The following is a 24043-nucleotide window of genomic DNA, read 5'->3' as shown; positions in this document are numbered from 1 at the left end:
TACCCCAAACAATATTCTTGTGCTCATCTCATTCCCACTGACGGCAAACAGTAGCAGTTTGGCTATTCATTGACTGTGAGACGGATTTTTTGGGATCTACTGAATCCTTCATTGGAATAAATTGAGAGGTTTGGTAAGTTGTGAATATTTCTAAGGTTGAATAAAAACCTGTAGACAACAAGGTTAACAGACTCTTGGAAATATCTGTCTTTTTTTATTATGTTAAACAAGAGTCGATGATATGCTAGATTTTTTATTTCTTATTTTAATCACTGCACTAGTTTAAGTGACGTGACCTGTGGCTGACTTGACTTGATGTTCTTTTTTTTCTACCAAAGGGGGCAGCACTGAGGCCTTCAGTAACTGTTCAGCAGCCTCAGAAGATGAGCGATGGCGTTCAAAGTAACTTTCATGATGATTTTTACCTCCTGGTAAGCCCATTGCATTTTTTTAAAAATTTACATCTAATTTGATTATTGTTATCTGTGTTATATATTTTTTGGAGAATATGTTTAATTCAGTCACACTGGATCAATGATGTCTTTTAACATCACAATTTTAAGTCTTTTCATAAATTTTCATTTTTATATTGTCCAATATTTGACTGCTGATTTGTCCTGCTGGAAGGTGAACAGCCACCACAGTCTGCAACCGATAACATGTCTCCTTCTCAGGTCATGCCATAATTATTTAAATCTCCATCCATCAACTGTGACTAATTTTCTGTCTCAGCTGAAGAAAGGTCATCCCACAGCATAATGCTGCCACAACTGTGTTTGACCGTGATAGTGGTGTGTTCATGGTGATGCGTCTCAGCATTAACTCTCCGTTTTGTGTGACAGCCAGAAAGTTGACCTCATCTCATTAGAGCACCTTTTTCATCATGCTTGCTACGTTCCCAACATTACTTGTGACAAATTTAAACACCAACCTGGACTTCTTCTTATTCTTCTTCAGCAATGGCATTAGTTGTAATATTGGCTGAGATTTGTACGGTGTATGATTAATAAGCTTCCTGTCAACATACTACCCCAGGCGAACTTTCTATCTCAGCAGTAACCTCAGAGCTGTGGTGCTCTTGGTTGCATCTCTTATTTATGTTCTTCCTTGGCTGACTTGTCATTTTATGAGGACAGCTATGTTTTGGTGGTTTTGTCCTTGGGCAGCGGTTTCTCTTTAAAGGAATAGTGATGGATCATACCCAAAAGCAATGGCTCTAAAAGTAGTGAATCAGAAAAGAATCAGTTTTCACCTCTGTTTCATATTGTTGTTCAGTTCTTACTCTCATTGGCCCCGCCCTGCTCACGGAAGAACCTTGTTTCAATTGTCAACATGGCAGCCTTGTGACCAATTACGTGAATATATTGGATCATACCATTATGTGAAAACAGAGCAGAGGGCAGATGTGACAGTCAGGTCAAGGATCTGCCCGTTCCTTCAGTCAGTAGGCAGCGGTGAGGCAAAGCCAGCCTCAGTACTTTCAAAATGCAATTTAATTTCCAACCTGGGCCCATGTGAAAATATTATTGTGGCCCTAGTTAAACTAATTCCTACCTGTAATAAAGTATAACATGTTATATGACTTAATAGACGAAATACAAAGGGCAAAACATCCAAGGGTGTGGATATTCTTTTATAGGGGGGGAGTTCCTTACTTTTTCGCACAGGGCGGGGTAGGTCACAATTCCCCTACGTAACTCTTCAGACAAGTTAGTATGCACAGCAAGCACATTTGAAATTCATCGGGATGTTTACGTGAAATGTTCTGTAGGTCTATTTACTTAGATACAAACAATCTTCTGGTCTGTTTATTCAGATATTCCACACATCTGCTTGCTATTAAAACGGGCCACTGTGTGCTCCTGCTTAGGTACCTGCGTAGTAGCTGCTTGGGTTCACAACATTCTGACCGTATTTAGTTTAGTGAATTTTACTGCCCAAATATTGTGTCACTTTAATTGATTTATGTATTATTTTTTTTGTGTGAGACACTTTTTCATAAGGAATAGAGCGCATGTTAATATTCTCTGAACACAATACAGAAATGCTTGGGTCTAAACTATGCGTTGTGAATCTCTTACCTTGGCTAAATGTGTCTCTTTAAGTAAAATAAAGTAATTATTGGTAATAATGTAAGCTGATTTACAGATACATGTCTTCTTTAAATTGGTGGAATATTGAGTTTTGTAGTTTAGCTCTAGTACATTTGTGCTTTCCGCTGTTTTTAATGTTACACAAACAAAGAGACAATAAAAAAATTAAAAAATTAAAAAAATTTATATATTGATTAATTTATTATATGATTTCATTCACAGGTGGTTCATTTTCCTGGTCATCCATGTGCAGCTGCTCAAAGCAGTAAGAGTCCATAACTTAACAATTATTTTATGTACATTTTAAATATTTTAAAACAGAGTATGTTTGTACTTTTTGTTTAGAAAATGTCCAAATATTTCATGATAAAAAACAAATAATGCTAAAAATCTTCGACTATAATTTTTATTACATTATTAATATGTTTTCTGGCCATTTTGTTTGATTAAAAAAATTGCAGATGTAATTTTACTATTGGAAATTCAAATTCAGATTGCTTGTAAATTATTGAAGAACACAGGTGTGCGCTGTTTGACTAAAAGTGGTATATTCATTACATACTGTAATGACATATTTGCCCCTGTAACATATTTTCCTCAGCTATAGTAATACATATTGTGCTTTTTCAAACTGAAACAGTATGAACTGCTGTGCTGTACATAAAAAAACAAAACAACAAAAAAAGTCAATGTTGATTTGAGTACTGAAAGTAGTTAGCTATCTCGGTTTAAACATGAGTCTTGCATAGAAGTATGATTTAAAGTTATATTTCTTATTTTCTGTAAACTTTGTCACTCCCATTTCTGTTACTGCAGTTTCCAGAATAAAGTTTAGATTTGTATTTCACAAACAGCATTTTGTCACAGTGACACAAAGAGCGCTGTTATTTACTGGACTGTATACATGCAGGACTCTTGTTAATTCTATTTATCTTCCTGCTTCACATACTGTCTCTCTCTGAGTCTGATTACTGTTTTTAGACCTCATGTCACTTGTTTGCACAAAGATTCCTTGGTGCAACTGATGTACCTAAAGGCCAGCACTCTGTTTATGAGTTTTTATGCGTTTCTAATATGTTTTGTTCAGAATTCAGAGTTTTTTCACAAAATGCTGTAAATTAGCAAGTCTTTCATGGTAAAAGGATGGGTGACATTTATAAATATTTTGTTGGATACTAAATTGAACTAATAGAATATGCAATCACAGTATTTTAAAATCAAACATCTTTATTTAGCTTGTTGACTAGTGTTAGAGTTATACTCCTCCCACTGTCTAAAAACATGTGGGTTAAGTTAATTAGCCACTGCAACTTGACAGTGCATAAATTGTGTGTTTTGATTTTTCTACTTTTAGTAAATCTAAGAGTTAATCTGCCCACATAACTTTGTTGTGCATGAGTTACGCATGGCTTTATCTACAAATTAAAATATAGAACCAATAATAACACAGTAAACTTGATTGAAAAGTGATTATCTAAAAAGTAAAATCTCTTCAGGAAGAAGGGGATAACTAACTAACAATAAATATCTCTATTGACAGGGGGAAAAGGTCTGCATAGATCTAAAATAAAGTGTCACCGTACATAAGGGAAGCCATTTATTCCCTTAGTATAAAGTACAATATTGCATTTGGTTTTACCATGCTGACCTTTTTTGATCCACTAAGTCAAAACTAAAATTCTACATTGTGAAGATGTATAGTCTTCTCAGCACGTTCCCTTGGAAATTTAGAGCAAAACTTATTAGACAGATTTATAAATGACTGTTCATTGCAGGTGGCGCACACTCACCTAAATATTTAGGAACTTTTGAGAAAACTTTGTGGGAAAGATATCTGTCCTGTATAAAACTCCCACAACACACACACACACACACACACACCTGGCTGCTGGTGGGAATATTTGTGAACCAGGGGGAATGAAAAGCTTAGCACAAACAAATTTGTATCAAGGTCAGCGTGCTCGTATCTATTCAGGTATGTCTGGGAACGCTGATGTATCTGAGTGTTATCTGAAATGTTTCCTGTTTATGCAGTTTTCAACAGTCAGGACTTCTCCACCTAGCTGCAAAGTTTACTGCTCACAAAAACCGTCTGTGTTTTTTAAGGGTAAAATTGAAGGCCCATGTCAAGGCAGAGACTGCTCTCAGTGTGTGTGTCAGCCTGCTAAAGGTGCAAGGGTAAGAAACACGGGCAATGGTTTTCCTCACCAAACTAAAACAGTTCCCGTTTTGTCTCATACTGATGTACGCATAATAATACACACATGAATCTATTACATATATATGCATTTTTCACAACATTAATAAATTGTGTTTATTTTGTAGGGACCTCCAGGGAAACCAGGAAGGCAAGGTATTCAAGGTCCAATGGGACAACGAGGACGAATTGGGCCTCAAGGGGAGAAGGGAACAGTGGGCGCAGCAGGATCACATGGCCTACAGGGGCCAAAAGGAGACCGTGTTAGTGTTCAGATGAAAGTTTGACGTTTTCATTATAACAGCATAGGCTTCAAAATCAACGTTGAATGTTGCAATATCTAGCAACGTAAATATTTATCAAAATAGGTTTGTCAGTGGTGTTATATTGTTTATAAAAATTGAATTGTATGTTTCAGGGTTTGACTGGTGTTCCTGGTTTCACGGGTCATGAAGGATTTCCAGTGAGTTTTGTTTCTTCATGGGTTTACAAATACCAAGAGTCAATATCCTAACAATATCCTTCAAAAGTGAGCAGCATGTAGAGAATTAGCATTTTCAAAATGTGTATAAGTTATGGATGAGTTGAATGCTGCTAACTTCCGCTTTGTGTTAAAATGAATTTCGGTTATTCCTTTCATCACCGTGTTGGAGATTTTTGCTTGTGGTGTTTTTCAGTCTCTGCCTTACTAGCTCACGGTTAGTCCAGCTCATGTTCATGTGAGTGTTTTTGCGACCTCTAGTGGAAACTTGTGAGGAAAACTTTGTAAAATCTGCCGACTCGATTTTCTCCACTGGAGATAAATATGCCAAGGTTTAGACTTCACTTTTGCAGCCATACTCTACACAGCACTGAAAGTAAATGTTGCAGCATTCCTATTTAGTGCCAGTTAGGCCTTGGATGTGACCTCAACAACTTTTTAATTGTAATTTAACACTGCTTCATTTTGCTCTTAAGGGCCACCCTGGAGCAGGGGGTGAGCCTGGTTTACCGGGACTGGATGGCTGTAATGGAACAAGAGGTCATCCAGGACCGGATGGTCTGCCTGGACTTGATGGCCTCCATGGGCCACCTGTGAGTGCATCTCAGTTATTAAGTTAGGGCAGCTTTGGAGATGCAACATGCTAAACATACAAACAAATGACAAAGAAAATATGACGTCTAAATAAGCATAAGCTTTTTTTCACCTCAGTATCCTGAGTTTATCTGACATGCATTTAGAAAAATACTTGCTAATACATACATATGTACAACACGCATTTCTTCCTTATCTTCTGAAACATGAGTATTTTTTATTTGAGCTTTTACTGTCCTCTCATCAGGGACCAAAGGGTGCTAAGGGAAGCAAAGGAACACCTAATTACACTGGTGCTCTTCCAGGTCCTCCTGTGAGTATTCCTTCTCAGCAACTTTGGCTGTTCTCTGTCAGAAGTCTTGTTTTCTTAGCTTCAAATTCTATATTATACACTTAGTGTACAAGGTCCAATTTTTTACATTCCACTCCAAATTGCTTTTTCATTTGCTTTCCCCTATTTTTGTTACAGGGTGAAAAAGGTAGCGATGGAGACCATGGTCAAACAGTAGGTTTTCTTTGTAGTGAGAGGATTTATTCCCTATTATGCATTGACTAGATTGTATTTGTGAGTTTATGTGACGCGTCAACAAAAAGTAGCAAATACGACTACAGAACTATGTAGTCATATTTATGTATTCAGCCTATTGTGACGCCCTGAGAAAAAAAATCTTTCTGATTTTTATCTGTAAGAAATGTTGAACATGTATATCATTTTCCTTGCAGTTCACAATTATGCATCGGTTTGTGTTGATGTCTCACAAAAAAATATCAATAAGATATAATTAGAATTTTGACTGCAAAGTTACAAATGTCCAAGGTTTGGTATTGTTTTTATGTTCATTGTATAATTACAGTGTACTTAGCATCAGATCAAATCTCTTCTGTTTATACCTTTACTGAACTCAGGGAAGCCCAGGGAACATTGGGCCTAAGGGTCTCCGTGGCCGTCACGGACTTCGTGGGCCTCAGGTTAGACATCTTTATGTGCATGTTTATGCTATATCTTTTTCTTCGGTGCCTCATTGTACAGGCGCAAAATGATATTTGACTCTTTTAGGGTGTAGAGGGTCCTAAAGGTGTGAAAGGATCACCTGTAAGTAACCCAGTCATCTATGCCTTACAACTTTACACAAATAAACTGTCATTAAAGATATGTTTGTCATGCAGGGTGACCCTGGAAGATCGCCTAGAGGTGAAATTGTAAGACATCATTCTATTTTTTTGGTGACTGTTTATTTAGTGTCTTTTTCTGATTATTTTGCATTCATGCGTTAATGTTTTACTCTAAACTCCAGGGTGAACAAGGCCCACCTGGACCACCTGGCCCTCCTGGACCAGAAGAACAGAAAGGATATCCTTCAGAATACTTTTTCCATAAGGGTGAGAAGGTAGCGAAAACGTTCAAACTTTACTATTAAGTTCATTGTAGCTTTTAAATAGTGGAATAGTTTTTGTAGAAACTCAAAAATTATGCATTCCATAGCCACATTTCAGTACGTTTTGCCTTTCAGGGGAATAAAGGCCCGCATGGACCATGTGGACCAAAGGGGCGTCGAGTGAGTGTTACATTTTCTTTCTTTTAGCTGTCAGTTGTGTGAAAAACAAAAAATAGTTGTTTTTCTTTTTTTTTCATATTAGGGTGTTGGAGGAGACATCTACAGCCCTAGTCAAACAGGACCTAAAGGAGAGAAGGGAATCCTGGGATTTCCAGGGGATAGGGTCAGTCAAGTAGATACTTCTATTTGCTATAAGAAAAAAAATATAACATCTATTTAAAATCCTTTATGCAATCTTTAGGGTAGTCCTGGACGGTCTGGTGGAGACGGATTGACTGGACAAGAGGTACACCTGGTGTACTATTAGACCTTCATAAAGTCTAGTTTGTACTTTCACTCAGGTTACTGTCCACTGCTTTGAATTTTAGGGTGTCCCTGGAGACAAAGGACTTCCAGGGCTCATTGGAAGAATAGGAGAAAAGGTAAACTAAATAAAATATCCAATCAGTTGTTTAAAGACTTTTCTATTTAAGCAAGCCTATTCTGCCTCCACAAGATTTTTATGATGTTGATTTTATCTAAGATTTTAGTTGCACTGTGTAGCACTTTGAGATGTTTGCTAATGAAAAGTGTGGTACAAATTAAATTTTTTATTATTATTATTATTATTATTATTATTATTATTATTATTATTATTATTATTATTATTATTATTATTATTATTATTATTATTATTATTATTATTATTATTCAGTTTGCTGTGCAGTTGTAAAATCATTTTGTTAGTCTGTAATGGATTTTAAATAGCAGATAGTTACGCAAATATATGAAACTTGACACCAATTGACTAACTGTCCATCATTTAAAGCATCACTCGTTTTCTGGTTATCAGTGCTCCAGACAAATACATTAAATTAGAATGTTACTGACAAGTTCATTTACTCAGCGAAAACACAATGATAGTACAGAATATTACCAATATAGTGATGTTTTCATGTATCATTATGTCACTCCTAATGGTTTTCTGCTTACAGCTAATGAAAGCACAACATTTAATTTCTTAGATGATTGGGATTGGAATATTACATGAGACCAATAATAATAATAATAATGTAAAGGTACTTTTACCCATCACTGAGAATTTATTGAACGTAATGATATGTCAAAATACAAAAAAACATTCTTTTGTCATGTACTGCCCTCTGGTGGTTATTTAGTTATGTACCTATTTAATACACGGTAACACATGTAACAGGATAACCTATGAGGTGATAGAATGTTTTTCAAGTGTCCCGTTAAGTTAACAATAACATCTTCCACGTGTGTTTGTTGTCAACAGGGTTGGCCAGGGGATCCAGGTCCCCCTGGTTTTTCACAATTTCATGATGGAAATACTGTGAGAGGTGAGACCAGATCATGACCTGTTTTGGACTTTTCCTATAAGAGTATCCAGAGAGACAACAAAAAGCTAGAGTAAAATGATATTCCAGCAAAGTAAAGGTTACTTTTATACCTTATATAAAGGATTTTGTCTTCACAGAAGTAAGTTTTCTTGTTGGAATACCCGTTTGAGATGTGGCTCACTGAAAAATGCAATTCAGTTCAAGTAATTCACATATACTTATTTAAAAAAAAGAAAAACAAACTTATTGGCTCTTTATAAGACTAAAGGACAGTTTCATATCAGATTACATTTGTTCAATTTGGTCAAAATGTATAATATTCAGTGTGATTCTTTCCATCAACACCTGATGACATAATCATCATATCATATTCCTCATATGTGATGAATTTGATTTGGATTAAAATCCAGTGAAAAGCAATTTGGTTAAACTCAGTCTTAAAACAACAAAGAATCAGTTGATAATCAAACTGCAGACATAGGAGAGAGGCCCTAGAAGCTTCCATTAAATGAGTATAAAATACTTTATTAGGACACTAAAAGACACGTCACAATGACATCAGTCATTCCCATTCATGCACACATTCACATGCTGATGTTGGCAAGCTACTGGATTGTAGTCACAGCTGCCCTGAGGCAGTCCAACAAAAGCAAGGCTGCTCTACTAGTGCCATCAGCCCTTCTGACCACCTTCAGCAGGCAAGTTGGGTGAAGTGTCTTGCTTGCCCAAGGACACAACGACAGAGATGGATGAGGCATGGGCTCAAACTGGCAACCCACTGATTGTAGGTCGAACTGTTATCTCAGGGACTACTGCCCTGCATATTTTAGATGCGTCTTTGTTCTAAACACATTACGTAAATGATTGCATAGCCTCCTCTTCAGCCGTCACATGCTGCAGAAGTCTGTTAATCATTCGCTTATTCAAGTGGTGCAGAAGGGAAACACCTAAAACATACAGGGCAGCGGTCCCTGAGGACCAGAGCTGAGAAACATGGCTCTAACAAGATTTCTTCCTAAGTTACAATAGCCTACAGACTTAAACTACAAACAGAGGCCTTCTAGCTCAGCAAAGAAAGTTACCTTGAAATCTATTATGTTCTCTCTGAGATATTTACTAAGTAAATAATATAAAGAAAACTTCAAATTTAAGTAATTACGGTGGAGCATCAGTTATGATAAAACTGAAAGTCATTTTTGTCTTATAAGAAATACTGAGGATTGCCTTATCAGATGACTAAAATAACAGATTTGTTTTGCGCTGTGTTTAACCATGTAAGGTCCTAAAGGAGACCGTGGGTATCCAGGTGCACCTGGGTTCCCGGGAGAGCCTGGGTATATGGGTATACCAGGCCCTCCAGGCTTACCAGGTTTACCAGGTCAGTGTTTAAATATCCATTCATTATTTATACCCAATTATCCTTACAGGGATGTGAAGGGTTGGGGTGGGGGGGTTTGGTACATAACTGAAACGGAAATAGGGTGAAAAGCGGGGTATTCTTGGGACGGGTCACCAGTCCATTACAGGTCGAGAATTTATATGCATCACAGATGCATATAATATGCATCACAGATGCATATAATAGTGCAGTTTTTGTAAAAAAATAAAAATAAAAAATAAAACAAAATAAAACTGATGTTGTAGTAATCAGTATAAAGACTTCTTTAATTTGTTAATTTTTCATTCTTTAAAAATCTTTGTTTACATAGGTTGAAACTGCATGGGTCGGCCTTTCATCATGTGAGGTCTCACAAAATTTTCCTTTCCTCTCTAGATGCACATGGCCGACCTGGTCAACCGGGTGACCCTGGTGAAAAGGGTCAGAAGGGAGAACCAGGGACATACGATCCAAATGAAATACTTTTCATTCGGGGACCAAAGGGAGTAAAAGGGCATCAAGGAGAAAGAGGCCCCGATGGATGCCCTGGTCCACAAGGTATTCAAGACTCCTTACGTACATCAATATTACATCTATAGACTTCTGTAGTCATTATTTTGAATGACTTTGTTTCTGCTTTGTTTGTGGTGGTGGTGTGACATTCGCACTGGGATCTGACCAGGATGTGGAAGTAATTCCTCTAAATACTAAATACTCAAAAATCCTCTGTGGACGTAGTTTATGTTAGTCAACATGTCATTTGGTAATCTCACAGATTATTACTGCGAGCCTGGTTCTCTAGGGGAACCTGGTGAAGATGGACCCAGAGGATTTTCTGGAAACAAAGGCCTAAAAGGAGTTAAAGGTAATTTGCCTCTCTCCATCTACACAGAAGCAGGAGTATTTTTCATTGTCATTTCATTTTGCTGAACATGTTGACGTCACAACATTTAGAGCAGTATATATATTTTTTTTTTGTAAAAAAAAAAGTTCTCTGATAAGTGTAATTTCATTAGCAATTAGTCAAGAAATTATTAACAGTAAAGTCATCACTAGTGAAATTGGGTTAACACAGGTAGTGCGGAAAACAAAAACAAAAAAAAAACTTCAGAGGATGCAAATTTTAAAATTTTATTCACATAAGTACTAATATTACAATCAGTTAATAGCTGTATTAAGCTAAGTCACTGGTTGTTTGAAACTTTCCATCTGCGGTTAGAAGGAGTGTCAAGTCATAGTTTTGACAGCCTGTTGATATTATCTCTTTTGCAGATGATAAGTTTTTTCTTTGGTGTGCCGGTGTCTTTAAGAAATTAAGTGATGTCCAGGGTTAGTGGAATCTGTTCAAATGTGGGAGACTGTCCTTTGTAGATGGTCACCTTGAAGAATGAAGAGAAATAGTTCTATACTGAAGATATTCTCTGCGCCCTACTATATTTCACATGTCTGTTTTGTTTTCAACAGTACTGCTCTTCAACACCGTTATGAATGAGTCTGTTACAGGACTCTGACAGAAACCAGGGGGACAGCAGTGAGCTTTATTACAGTGTACAGTGATACATTTTTTTCCTTCTGTGAGGTTAGTCAGCATGTGAACTCCTAGAATGTTAAAGTTCTCAAAGTTCTCTTCTTCTCTGTGTATGCAGATGACCCAGATCTCAGTGTGCTTTGACTTTTGGAAATTCATCAGTATTTCTTTGGTTGTTGTGATTGTTGTACTTGCTTGGCTTCCCTGTGGTTTCTTTCAGAAACTATTTTAAAACTAAAACACTAAACAAGTATCTTTCTATATTTTGTCATAAGTATTGAAGTCAGTATTTCACTGTTGCCGGAAAGCCCAGCTTCTGAATTAAAAACGAGAAGCGATAGCAGTTTTTTACGGTCATAAATGATTGAATGCTCTGCCACTTCGGATAAAAGGATCACAAACTCTGGCCATTTTTAAATCGATGCACTTTCTTGCTTTAGCATTTATGTCCAATTGTACAGTGCATTCATATAAACAATATATAATTTTCCCCTAACTTTTTATTCTTGTGCATATTTATACTCATTTAACATTTGTTTGCTGCATTAATATAGATTTGCAGTTGTGGGTGTGTGTATTTGTGCATAGTGCAGACAGTAAATGTGCTGTTGCTCATTGAGGTAGGAGGGGAGTTTGTCGTTCATAAAGTTCATATTTCTTGCACACAGTGAACAAAATAGTGCAATATGGGTTCATCCTTTGTCTGTGAAAGTGTGATTTCATTAGCTGCCATATAAGTGCAGCTTAAGATTAGAATATCATGAAAAAGTTCAACATTTTTGTCTGTCATTTCAGAAAAGGAAACTTACGTATTACATAAATTCATTACATATTGAGTGAAATATTTCAAGACTTTGTTTCTCGTAACTTTGATGATTATGATGCAGTGTCCGATTGCACTTTGTATCTCAAGTCTTCAGGAGCATATTTCCAGCCTTACACTTAAAGTGAGAGAAGTAAGTAAGAAAGTCTGAATGTGTTTAAAGACATGCAGGCCTACATGCTGCCATATAAGGAATGTGTGCAGAGTGTGCTATACATAGCTGGAGCTGCATGTTTAAAGACAACAGAGCCAAATATGGGAATTAGGGTTTAGGTAAAGCCTTTCCGCAGGCTAGTCGAGCACAGGAACATCATGGTGAATGAGCAAGTTTTTGCTGCCTTTGTCGCAGGTGCCAAGTCAGACTGAAAAAAACAAATCGGCATTTCCATAAAGCTTGTCAGCAGGAAACAATGGTTTTAGTTTCCTGATAGATGGCTGTGTTGAATGTGGACTGCAGAAACACAGTGGTCCAGCATCAGCAGATGACTTCCCTCCTCCATCCAAGTCATGACTGACCAGCATCAGCAGATGACTTCCCTCCTCCATCCAAGTCATGACTGACTGTGCAAACTTCTCTGGGCATGAAGCAACATGGACTCCAGAAAGAGCACCTGTCCTGGCAAGACATAGTGGAGCAAAACTGTTTCCCTAATCAGCACAAAATTGACTGAGCTAATTAAGGAGACTTGTTTGCAAAACAAACAGAAAAACAGAAGCAAGCCAAACGTAGTGAAGAACGGGGATGAAGCACCAAGAAATTATTATAAATGTTAGGTGAGATTTAGTCACACTGTAGTGTTTATTAATTTGCCATTTCAATCCTGCAGGTTGTCCAGGGGAATGTAAATGTGTGCATGCTCTGAGGGCTGTTGGGCCACCTGGTCCACCTGGTTATCCAGGATCTCCAGGATTTCCAGGAGCTCCGGGACCTAAGGGGGAGCCTGGACTGAGGGGTAAAGATGGCCCAAGAGGACCAGATGTAAGGACAGCATTTCGTCACTCACCAAATCTTATGTCAAAAATAGTTTTCTACTTTGTAATCATAGAAAAATATTTAATATTTACTTTTCTTGCAGGGCGTACATGGTTTCACGGGTCTAAAAGGAAGAAAGGGTGAGAAAGGTGACACGTATGTGAGGGGAACTAAAGGTGAGTGTGTTTGATGTTCACGTGTATATCAAGTTCTTTATCCTCCAATTTATTGTATTTGGCAATAACACTGCATGTTTTCTCTTATTAAAATGACACTTAATAAATCATAGGTAAATGTCAGTACATTGGGTCTCATACAGATTCAATTACTGCATATACTTTTTTCTTTGGAAGGTGCAAAAGGGGACCAAGGAGAACCAGGATACGCTGGTCCTCCAGGAAGAACAGGTGAGCTTGGAAAAGATGGCTTCCCTGGTCCGGTGGGAGAACCTGGTCCACCAGTAAGGATAAATTTGTTTCAAACTTTATGTGTATTTTAGGAGTTATTTATAGTATAAGTAGTGATTTTCTAGGGCTTTGCTGCTTTTAGATTACACTCTGCTGGACACTTGTTTTTCATCTACTTTCAATAGATTCAAGGAAACTTTATTGTAAGTTTTTTTTTTTTTAATAAAAGAAGAATGCCATTTTTTAAGCCACAGTGTGTTGCCTTTTTGGTGCAATTCTATATGTGTGCAGAGTTCTGGCTATGTGGGACGTCCTGGACCCAAAGGTTATCCGGGCCCTCCGGGGCCCAAAGGATTCCCTGGTCCCCTTGGTCCCCCAGGTCCTGGATTTCCTGACCTAAAGGGAGTACCTGGACTTCAAGGGAATCAGGGACTTCCAGGGCTTCCTGGAATCCCAGGACGACCAGGTCCACCAGGTCAGATCTTACGTTGTGCTAATATGGTTCTCACATTTCTACTATAGCCAAAGTCATACAATATATGAATATTGTACTTTTTTACCAGGTGAAACAGAACCATGTTGTCATGAAGGTCAAATTGGACCACCAGGGCCTAAGGGTGAGCCAGGTTTACCAGGTAATTATTTTTTAAATTTAAGGCCAGAAGTAACTGGCTGTTTTGTTTCTCACTCTTTTTCTAGACAATAAATCAAATCACATTTGATCCACCAAAAAATATCCATGTTCAATGCATAAACTTGTGTTGAATTTTCAAATTTAAGGTGTTCAAGGTCAGCTTGGAAGAGATGGATATCCAGGAACTCCAGGACAACAAGGACCTAAAGGTATAAAGGGAGATGATGGAGAAACTCTGACCGGACCACCAGGTACAATTCATATAAAAATAACTTCAATTTAAGTTTTTTGGAAAATTAAGCATCAGTCTGAAATGACAAGTATTTGAATCACAACCTTTGCAACTATTTCTTGTACCTGGCTCTCTACGATTTTTCCTAAGGATCTATTGGTGCAAATGGAGATCCAGGTGACCATGGTCCCACTGGTATTAGCCTGGATGGCCCTGGAGGTCTTCCTGGGATACCAGGACCCCATGGCAGAAAAGGAGACCCAGGACACATCCTTTCAGCTTGGCCAGGTCCAGTTGGTCCTCCTGGACCACAAGGAGCTGTGGGGTCATACGGAATTCCAGGAATCCCTGGACATCCAGGATCACCAGGTAATTTAATGAGTAAGATGGGTTTGGCATGTATTGGGAGTATTGGTGAGATCTTTTGTGTCTCCTGAGATAAGATGGCTATCTCCTTGTCTCAGGAGGACAAAGACATCTACTCATCTGATTAATTATAGGCCATTAACTGACAGGGTGGTGGAACCAAATGAGGAGACGAGTCACTTGTGTTAGCATTGGAGAGGCTAATGACTCCTTGGCTGGTCATCCACTTTAGACATGTGCAATTTTCTTTGAAGAAAACTTCAAGAAAAATTGTCAACATAAAATTTCTATTAGCAACATGGATTAGATGCATTGAGATGTCATTAGAAAGAATTTACTGGGATTCAATGTGACATCAAGTAGAAACACATATAGATACACAATACTGCAATACTGTATTATTATACTGAGCTGAAATTTGCTTCACCTGAACTTCTGATTTGGGAAATGGCTTAAGGGCAAAGTTTTACTACCTTCAGCATCTTTAATCTTAGACTTTTCAAACCTGGGTAAGATCATTCTACACTAATGGCAGAATATTTGAAACCCAAGTTTGTGACTTGTGAAACCTTTAGGTAATGTTATTCCTCACAAATAGTTTTCTCAGAATAAGAAGCTGAGAAATTGAAAGCCAACTTCAGTTCCATATATTACGGTATTGTCTATGTTTATACTTTATATAATTTTGGATTACCGGTACTGCAGATTCTATCATCAGAATATGTTGCTTACAGATATTTCATGTTGACTATTTTTCTTGATAATGTTTTCTTTAAAGGAAAAAGTATGTGTATAACAAAGTGACTAATCAGCCTTGGCATGGTTAGCATTTCCGATGCTAAGGCTAGCCCATCAGGTGCTGACACCAGACAATCCAATGCTAATGGAGCCTATTTGTGCTAATGGGCAGCAGAGGAAATATTCAATGCAGGGGGTGACCAGCCTCTCCAATGCTTATGCAAATGAACAGACTTCTTCTCATTTACCAGTGTCGGCCTCTCAGTTACCGCTGCCAGTTGCTCAGCTTCGTTTGCTGACCTATCATTAATCAGGTCAGTAGATAGTTTTGGAATAGATATAGCTTCCTGGACAAGGGAGTGGGTGAGCAATGATCTTCATTTTGGCCCTAATATTGTGCCATACATGGGGATACAATAATACTTGCATCAAATTAGGTGTTTTAAATGTTAAATTTTAGAAAAAACATTAACTTGTGTGAAACTTTATGTTATCTGTATACAGTAAACTCTTGACCAATTCTACATTGGAATTTCAGGATTACAAGGCCCACCAGGACCCCAAGGTCGCAAGGGAGATCCTGGGGACAGTGGAGACCTTGGAGATACTGGTGTCTCTGGTCCACCGTGTACTGTTTGTGAACTGGTAGGTCCGCCTGGACCTCCAGGGCCTTCAGGGCGCCGTGGTGAACAAGGAGTGCCAGGTGAGCACATGATGGTTATCATTAATGATAATGAGAAATAAATATTTTTCCTAACTTTTTGCATATTTTGTAATGTTATAAAGGCCTCCCTGGTCAGAAAGGTGTGAAGGGAGATATTGGTGCACCTGGTCGAGGACAGAAGGGTTTACAAGGTAATCCAGGTATTTCCGGGGCTCCTGGCCCAGCTGGACCAATAGGGCTTGTTGGTCCTCAAGGAGATCCTGGTATTCATGGCTTCCAAGGACAGAAAGGTAAATCATAGTGATTCACTGGCATGTAATTCTTCAGCAATTAATTATGAAATCCTATCTTCCATGCAAATTGTAACCTAACCCTAACAAGTTTTTTTGTTACTCCAAACAATAAACAGCTTTAAAAGATTTTTTTTAAATGCTTCTCATTAGAAAAATGCTTTGCTTATTTATTTAGGTGAGAAGGGCTTGCCTGGGAAGCCTGGTTCTAGAAGTATACCTGGCAATCCTGGGCCTCCAGGACAACCAGGTGAAAAGGGAGAAAGAGGTTTTCCTGGTCGTTATGGAAATACAGGTGATCCAGGATTTCCTGGTAACAAAGGTAAACTAAAAAAGAAGAAAAAAAACCATTTGTTACATTCTTCCCTAATTTACATCTTGTGTGTGTGAAATGAATGATCACCTTTTGGATACATTTATGGGTGCGAGTCCTTGGAACAAATTTAAAAAAGACTAATTAAAACCACTCTGGGACTTAAATTTACAATGGCATCCATTTGGAATACTTTAAATATTTACTAACATAGCCATTGACTCTTATAACTTTTCCCTTCAAGGCAAGCTCCACCACTTCCTGTTTTGAAACCTCTTTGTCTTATCCAATAAACAGATTAAATTCCCAATAATCAACTATTTTGTTTTAATTAACATATTTCCTGGACTATAAAATGGTCCGAAATAAAAGTCGTATCTCGACGTAGTAAAAATAGAAGCAACTGATTGTATTTATTTAAATATGATTAATCATGAAGGTGGGCCACATTTATGTTAACGATTTGACCAGGAGATACATGTCCAGTTACCTGCTTTTCAATTACTCACAGAAATTGTCAACCCTTGCTGATAGTTTCTGACTCACTGAGGTTCATACTCTGGTAGAGAGGCAGCTGCATTTCATGAGTCGGTAACAGCAAGAAGGCACTAAGAAGGTTCACCTGCAAATTTTTTCATATTCACCTCCTTGGCAACTATCGGGGTGGATGGAGATCTAACTGCACCGTTGACAAGCCTCTCCCGGCAGCACATTCTTCAAGCACCCATCTGTGAACTGTTTATTTACATAATCTGAAAAATTTGAGGTTGTTTATGAGCTCTGTGATCTCCCCAGGCTCACCTGGACCCAATGGACTCCCAGGATTATGTTCAATTGTCAACGTGACAAAAGGTCCTTCTGGATTTTCCGGAAGAAGGGGGCCTCCTGGTCAGACAGGGTTTGCAGGCAATAAAGCTTTAATTATAATATTTTCTATCATGAAAATATATACCAATGTAAAATATCATGTTGCACATTGCATATATTTTAAATATGTTACATCTCTTCCAGGATACAAAGGCAGCACAGGCACGCCTGGTGATTTGGGTCCTGATGGATGGCCAGGATCACAAGGATTAAAAGGATTTGCTGGTATTCCAGGTAGAGAAGGATTATCAGGACTCCGTGGACTTCATGGGATTAAAGGGTTCCCAGGTCCAAGGGGGTATTCTGGGAATACTGGAGATCAGGTACACAATATCATCTAACAAACTGAGTAATGGGCTTTTAAGTTACAGTGTGGCGGGCGGTTCAGACGAGGCACTGCTTGGTCACAAAGGCTTGTGTCTATAACTTCACAATAAAATACAGATTTCTTTGAAATATTAGACATTTTAGTATTTAGAATATACCGTATTCTAAATTATCTGCTCTTGCTTTGTTCTAGGGAGATCCTGGACCCCCAGGACAAATTGGTATCCCCGGCCTCCCGGGATTTCCTGGTGTAAAAGGTAAGACATAAGATGATGTGCTCTAAGTCAGTGGTGGCGTCTATGCAGCTGAATTCATTTTGTGAAGAAAAGACAAATCTATGGCTGTATGTTATTTTCTATTTAATTTCTGTTTTTATTTGATCTAACTCTTGACCATACGACGTAGTATGCTGAAACTGAATTTACAGTGAACAGAATCACTGGCATACATTTTAAAATGATCAAAAATGTATTAATAAATTCTCAAAAAAGATCCAACCTCACATTAGTTTTGTACTACCTGACTGCATTAAAGACATAAACATAGACGAGAAAAATGTCAAATAATTTGGTCTCTTTTATATTATAACTTTATTTACACATTTCTGATCACCATATGGGACAAATGACTTCTAAATAACACCTGGGCCACTTTAGCACAGAACCTGACAGTCCCACATATTTTTCCAGCCAATCATTCACAATATTATGATCAACTGTTTATTAAAATAAACAAATAAATAAATAAATAAATACAAGAAGTTCTTGGCAAACCTGCATAATTCAGTTTGTCAAACTCATCTGAATGATAAAAGGATTCTGGAGGTTCCAGAGACATCACCATTTTATCACAGATGGAACCCTACGCTGCTTAATTTACTTTTTCAACTTTATTTTTTGAAAAAAACCTTAAATTAATTGCAGGACTTATTAGATGAGAGTTCAGGGGGTGAGGTGGTAAGAGAGTTTTCAGCCTTTAACTAATTTCAAAAGAAGTCTGGGCAATATTAGTGTCTTAATCGGTCATATAAGAAAATATGCGTTTTAATTTTTTTAAATTTCTAAGTATTAATATAAAGACTCTCTTTACATATCACATAAGTAACCATAAATGATTATACAGTTATACGGATGCGGAATATTTCCATCCCTTAAAATCTTATAGATAATTTAAATAAATCTGTTTTAGGTAATAAAGGGCAATCCTATGGGAGACCTGGCCCACAAGGACTCAAAGGATTACCTGGCGAGGTTGGGCCCAGTGGTAAGTCCATGTCTAAAAAAACAGAATGCCTAAAAACTTTATTCTGACTATAATTACAACTTAGCAAAATTGCAGTTTAAAACCAAGTTTATTTTATCTAGCACATACAGGAAGTCCAGGGCATCCAGGTGACCCAGGACCCAGGGGAAGGCAAGGGCAACCTGGACGTCCAGGGGGGACTGGGGAAACTGGAAGACAAGGAGGGCCAGGTGACTGCCACTAAAACTGTTATAAGAATTCATACAACACAGCAATTGTAATTACACGTGTTATTTCTTTCAACAGACCTGTTTTCTTTCATTCATGCTCAGTTGTTCATCCTGTTGTTAAAGAATACTGCTTCGTGGTTTTATTCTAAAAACCTGCGTTGTGACTTTAGATATGTCACCATTCTCTTGCTTCCCTTCTACTTGAAATGAAAAAGTTAATGCATTAATTCCTTATGCGTTGTACTGTAAAAATTAAAAATATATTTAATTGTGTTGGTTCTCACCATATATAAAGCACATTTTTAAAGAGAAAATTAAAGAAATGTATCTTTAAGCAAAAACAGCCCAAAAAATCCAATCCTATTGATTTTTCTTTAACTTGCTGTCTTGACCTTGTCATGTTATGTGCGTCCTTAGGCTATCCTGGGTCCCGAGGTCTACCAGGGCGTCAAGGCATTAGAGGTCCTCCAGGTGACGATGGAGTTGTGGGACCACCCGGCCCCCATGGCCCATGGGGCAATCCAGGTGGAGTCATTTTAAAAAAAAGCATAACTGAGCATACACATGCCGAGTGGAGACATTTTGATTTGTGATTACTTGTGGCCATCAATTAAAGTACTGAAGTGTTATCTGTTTTTCCTTCTCGATAAAATTCAGACGAGGGTTCCATTGAAGATAGGAAGTAAATGCTGTAAAAAGAAACGCTAACACGATGTTCATCAATAAGTTTTTTTAATGAAAGGGGGAATTCATTTTAGTGCCACCCACACACAGCAGCATGTCATTTATGTTCCCTTGTGATTTATATTAGGTCCCCCTGGAACTCCAGGTCTGGATGGATTGAATGGGCTAAGAGGTCCGAAAGGGATGAAGGGAGCAGATGGTAAGAAGAATGAGACGCATAGAAACAAATGGCAAAGATTGCACTGCAATAGAAAAGCTCGTGTATATTAAAAATTTTATTTTTCAATGATAAGTAAATCTCAAAATCAAAATTCAAATGACAAATACCATGTTATATCTGCCTTATTAAAATCTAGGCCAAGGCACTTTTGGACCTCTTGGACAAAAAGGTTTACCTGGAGCCAAAGGCACCCAGGGCATCTCGGGGCCAGCGGGGGCAACTATTCCAGGGGTTAAAGGTCAAACCGGGGCACCTGGGAACACAGGTCTGAAATTCATTATGTTTTTAGTGCCTATGAAAACTACTCAAACCTTTGAATGTTTAATCTTTTTATTGTTTTTACTTATCAATTATGAGCAACAATAATTGATTATGATGAAAAATTACAAAAAACCTTCTAATGTAAAAGTGAAAACAGATTTCTACAAAAATTATGACAACAAACAAGATGCATAACATGAAAAAAGTAATTGCATAAATATGCACCTTCTTCAGGTCAGTATTTAGTTGCAAACTTAGTCATTTCACTTGTGACATGGCATCTTAGGTTGTAACTTGTCTTTATTATCATGATACAGGAGTGTGACTGTGTGTTTTCTACTGCAGGTTTTCCAGGAATACCAGGAACACCTGGTAGCTCTGGCAAAACCTGCCAAAACCCCCTTCATGGACCTCACGGCGACAGAGGCTATGAAGGGCTCCCAGGACCCTCAGGTTACTTACTTTCACGAGTTATGAACTTTATCTTTGAAAAAACTTAAGATAATATAAGCTGTGAATTTACATTTGCGGTTTGTAACTGGTTTTTCAGGTCCTCCTGGTCCACCTGGTCCACCAGGTGGCAGCATTTCATACAAAGGAGACAAGGGACCAGATGGCCATCGTGGACCACCAGGTCATAGGGGAAATAAAGGCGTTCCAGGACCTCCAGGGCCTCATGGCCGCAGTGGCACTCCAGGACCAAAGGGTACGTTTAAAAACAGGATAGATGCCAAGAACGTTCCAGGGGTGATATTGACCAGAACTAAATGTTCTGATACCCTTTCATAGGTGAGAAAGGTCCTGATGGGCCAAGGGGCCCTCTGGGACCCAGAGGTCAACAGGGCATCCCTGGACCTCAAGGTTGTAAGGGAGAAATTGGCCCAATTGGAGATCCAGGTGGTTGGCACTGTGACAAAATAACAGAAATAAGTTTATAAACTATGACAACTAATGTACCGAAAGATTTGGTTTTCAGGAAAGTAATTATTTTTTTCTTCTAGGTGTCAAAGGTCAACCTGGTGATTTAATCACTGTAGATTTAAGGGTTCCGCCCCCTGGAGCCCCAGGACCAAAAGGCGTTTCAGGAAGTGAAGGAAGTCAAGGGTATGTAGGTCGTCCTGGTCCTTTTGGTCGAACAGGTGAGAACGTGCTTTTTAAATGTTTTTTTACTGTTTTTCTATCAGTTTATATTTTATTAACGTGTAAAGTATCATCACCTTTAATTTTATTATTTGTTTTTCTTTCTGTTCCAGGACAAAAGGGTCCTAAAGGGTCTGTGGGCTTTCCCGGCACACCAGGGCCTCCTGGGTTAGATGGTCCCAGTGGAGACCCAGGCGATGTTGGTGAGCAAGGATACACTGGGCCTCAAGGTAAACAACATGCTATCATGTTCCCGTCCCAAAGATTCTCGTAAGAACATTTGAGAGTACAACTAAAACCAACTGGAAATGAATGACGAGTGTCCTGAGACACTTCATTGGCTCATACTCTTTTCTTCTTTATTCATCTCCTCCCTTTTCAGGTGCCCCTGGTCCTCCTGGAGATCCAGGCGAGCCTGGCCATAGAAGGCGACTTAGATCAGCCTTTCTTTTGGTTATCCACAGCCAGTCAGTTTTGGCACCACAGTGTCCTGCAGGTAGCAACCAGCTGTGGGTGGGATACAGTCTCATCTACCTGGAAGGACAAGAGAAGGCTCACACACAAGATCTGGGTAAGTCTACATATCATTTGCTTGTCCTCTGTGAGGTGCAGTTTGTAAAGTTACACAGTCAAAAATAAACAGCAATTATTTGGGATTTTTAGCCTGTCATAACAGAAAAAAGGAGTTAATTTTTCTGTCATATTTTAGCATATTATTTATTCATTTCCATATTATTATTATTATTTCCATATAATTCTGGCCATATTATTGGAGCAAATTTCTTTGCACAAAAATTGAAGTGAATCAATCTCACCAGCAGAAATTTAGGTCCACGAGATCCAACTTTTGTTTTGGTAGTCAACTTCTGGTTATCAGGAAGTAACTTTGCATTGTTTTTGCATATTTAGCTTGCCAACTAAATATTTAGTCGGCAATCTAAATATGTGAATTATATGTTGTTTCTAGACTATTTAGCTTGCTAAATAATCATTTACTTTTAAACTTTTACATTTATAAACTAATGAATGACAATGTGACTTGAAACCCCATTATTTTCTGTTATTATAAACTAAATCACCATATTATTGTCATCAATTTTAAGTCATCAAGACAATTTTATTATTTTACACACAGCACCTCACAGTCTTCTAGCTTAGTTTAGAAAAAAAAAATATTTGTGTTTGACCCCATTTTTATCAACTCCATGTAGGTCAGCCTGGCTCTTGTCTCCCCATTTTCTCCACCATGCCTTTCTCCTACTGCGACAAAGACGCATGCTACTACTCAAGTCGCAATGACAAATCCTACTGGCTTTCCACTACTGCTCCTATACCAATGATGCCACTCTTTGGCCAGGAGATAAGCTTCCACATCAGCCGCTGTGTTGTGTGTGAGACCTTTTCACCAGCAGTGCCATTTCACAGTCAAGACCAAGCAATTCCTCCCTGCCCAGATGGCTGGAAGAGTTTATGGACGGGATACTCTTTCCTTCTGGTGAGTCTCATGAAAAGCCTGAATGCGTTTATAAATGCCTTATGAAGTCAGCTCTTCTTATCGAACACTACTGCTTTACAGCACACAGGAGCAGGTGATGAGGGTGGTGGACAATCGTTGGCTTCCTCTGGTAGCTGCCTCAGAGATTTTCGAACTCATCCCTTCATTGAGTGTCAAGGTGCGCAGGGTTCCTGTCACTACTTTTCCAATCTTTACAGTTTTTGGCTAACTACTGTAAGAGATAGAGAGGAATTCGTCCCTGTAAAGCCTGGTACCATCAAAGCAGCTGATCAGCAGCGGTACAAGGCCAGTCGGTGTAATGTTTGCCTTCGGGATTAATGACTCTGTAGACTGCAAGCTGTAACTCTAGTTATGTTAAACACGTTTGTGATATTTAAGGTATTTAAAACCAAGGGTAGCCCAAAATTGTACAAGACTGTAAGCTCAGGTTTCCTTTTAAGGCCAGCCTCTAGTTAAGATCACTGTCTAACAGCCACCAGATTGCCAACCAACTGTCTTGTCTTGTCCTTTTTTTTGCTTTCTACCTTTAGCGCAACATGTTGTACAGTTAACTTAACAGTGAGTCAATCTGACTGTACAACAGAATGCGTTTTGCTTGACAATCGCATCCTTTTACTTTCTTCATTAAATAAAAGTTCCTGAGGTAAATGACACGTTTTAAAGATTATTTTATGTGTTTTTTTTTATTTTTTATAATTTAAACGTAAAGGGATATTTAGAGATTCTCTCAGTCCTCAGAGGAGGACATTGACAGTCTAACAGAAGGTAAAATTGAGAAAAACGGGTACTCCCTCATGCTCTTATTTTTTAGGTAAATTTCTGAGATGACTGGCAAGAAATATTACGCTTTTACTCAATATTCTGCTTTTTTGAGATGTACTATATTTTTGGAAAGTTACCTTGTTGAATAAACTAAATAAACATTTGTCTTGATTACTTATTTACT

General features: G+C 38.2%; 2 protein-coding genes across 2 annotated transcripts; both read left to right on the top strand.

Moving 5' to 3' along the window:
* Positions 1-3: 3 nt before the first annotated feature.
* LOC145547926 (uncharacterized) lies at positions 4-10256 on the top strand. Its single transcript, XM_081598101.1, has 20 exons — positions 4-133; positions 339-431; positions 2316-2358; positions 4200-4271; positions 4419-4553; positions 4709-4753; positions 5248-5364; positions 5613-5678; positions 5835-5870; positions 6272-6334; positions 6423-6458; positions 6533-6565; positions 6661-6753; positions 6877-6921; positions 7004-7084; positions 7163-7207; positions 7290-7343; positions 8201-8264; positions 9544-9642; positions 10039-10256. Exons 2-20 carry the CDS (start codon positions 391-393, stop codon positions 10239-10241), a joined length of 1371 nt encoding a protein of 456 aa, XP_081454227.1. The 5' UTR covers positions 4-133; positions 339-390; the 3' UTR covers positions 10242-10256.
* Positions 10257-10345: 89 nt separating this feature from the next.
* On the top strand, positions 10346-24022 carry LOC103479402 (uncharacterized). Its single transcript, XM_008433802.3, has 27 exons — positions 10346-10507; positions 12821-12972; positions 13070-13142; positions 13320-13426; positions 13665-13848; positions 13937-14008; positions 14154-14258; positions 14390-14608; positions 15882-16046; positions 16130-16297; positions 16476-16619; positions 17406-17516; positions 17622-17800; positions 17998-18061; positions 18993-19067; positions 19169-19276; positions 19694-19801; positions 20088-20159; positions 20317-20445; positions 20787-20894; positions 20992-21147; positions 21231-21338; positions 21443-21580; positions 21695-21811; positions 21964-22152; positions 22793-23076; positions 23158-24022. Exons 1-27 carry the CDS (start codon positions 10384-10386, stop codon positions 23413-23415), a joined length of 3717 nt encoding a protein of 1238 aa, XP_008432024.2. The 5' UTR covers positions 10346-10383; the 3' UTR covers positions 23416-24022.
* Positions 24023-24043: the final 21 nt, after the last annotated feature.

The sequence above is a fragment of the Poecilia reticulata genome, chromosome 17 (genome assembly GCF_904066995.2).
Source record: "Poecilia reticulata chromosome 17, P_reticulata-male-v2, whole genome shotgun sequence".
In the NCBI taxonomy this organism is placed as follows: domain Eukaryota; kingdom Metazoa; phylum Chordata; class Actinopteri; order Cyprinodontiformes; family Poeciliidae; genus Poecilia; species Poecilia reticulata.
The sequence above is the reverse complement of the archived record's forward strand: the minus strand, read 5'-3'. Positions and strand labels throughout refer to the sequence as shown.

Bases quoted from the DNA above. Each gene is read 5' to 3' on its own strand.
- LOC103479402 (XM_008433802.3), top strand. From the start codon at position 10,384: ATGTTAGTCAACATGTCATTTGGTAATCTCACAGATTATTACTGCGAG. The intron at 16,620-17,405 runs GTAAACTAAAAA...TGATCTCCCCAG, and splicing joins AGGATTTCCTGGTAACAAAG to GCTCACCTGGACCCAATGGA. The intron at 18,062-18,992 runs GTAAGACATAAG...AATCTGTTTTAG, and splicing joins GGGATTTCCTGGTGTAAAAG to GTAATAAAGGGCAATCCTAT.
- LOC145547926 (XM_081598101.1), top strand. From the start codon at position 391: ATGGCGTTCAAAGTAACTTTCATGATGATTTTTACCTCCTG. The intron at 5,679-5,834 runs GTGAGTATTCCT...TTTTTGTTACAG, and splicing joins GTGCTCTTCCAGGTCCTCCT to GGTGAAAAAGGTAGCGATGG. The intron at 9,643-10,038 runs GTCAGTGTTTAA...TTTCCTCTCTAG, and splicing joins AGGCTTACCAGGTTTACCAG to ATGCACATGGCCGACCTGGT.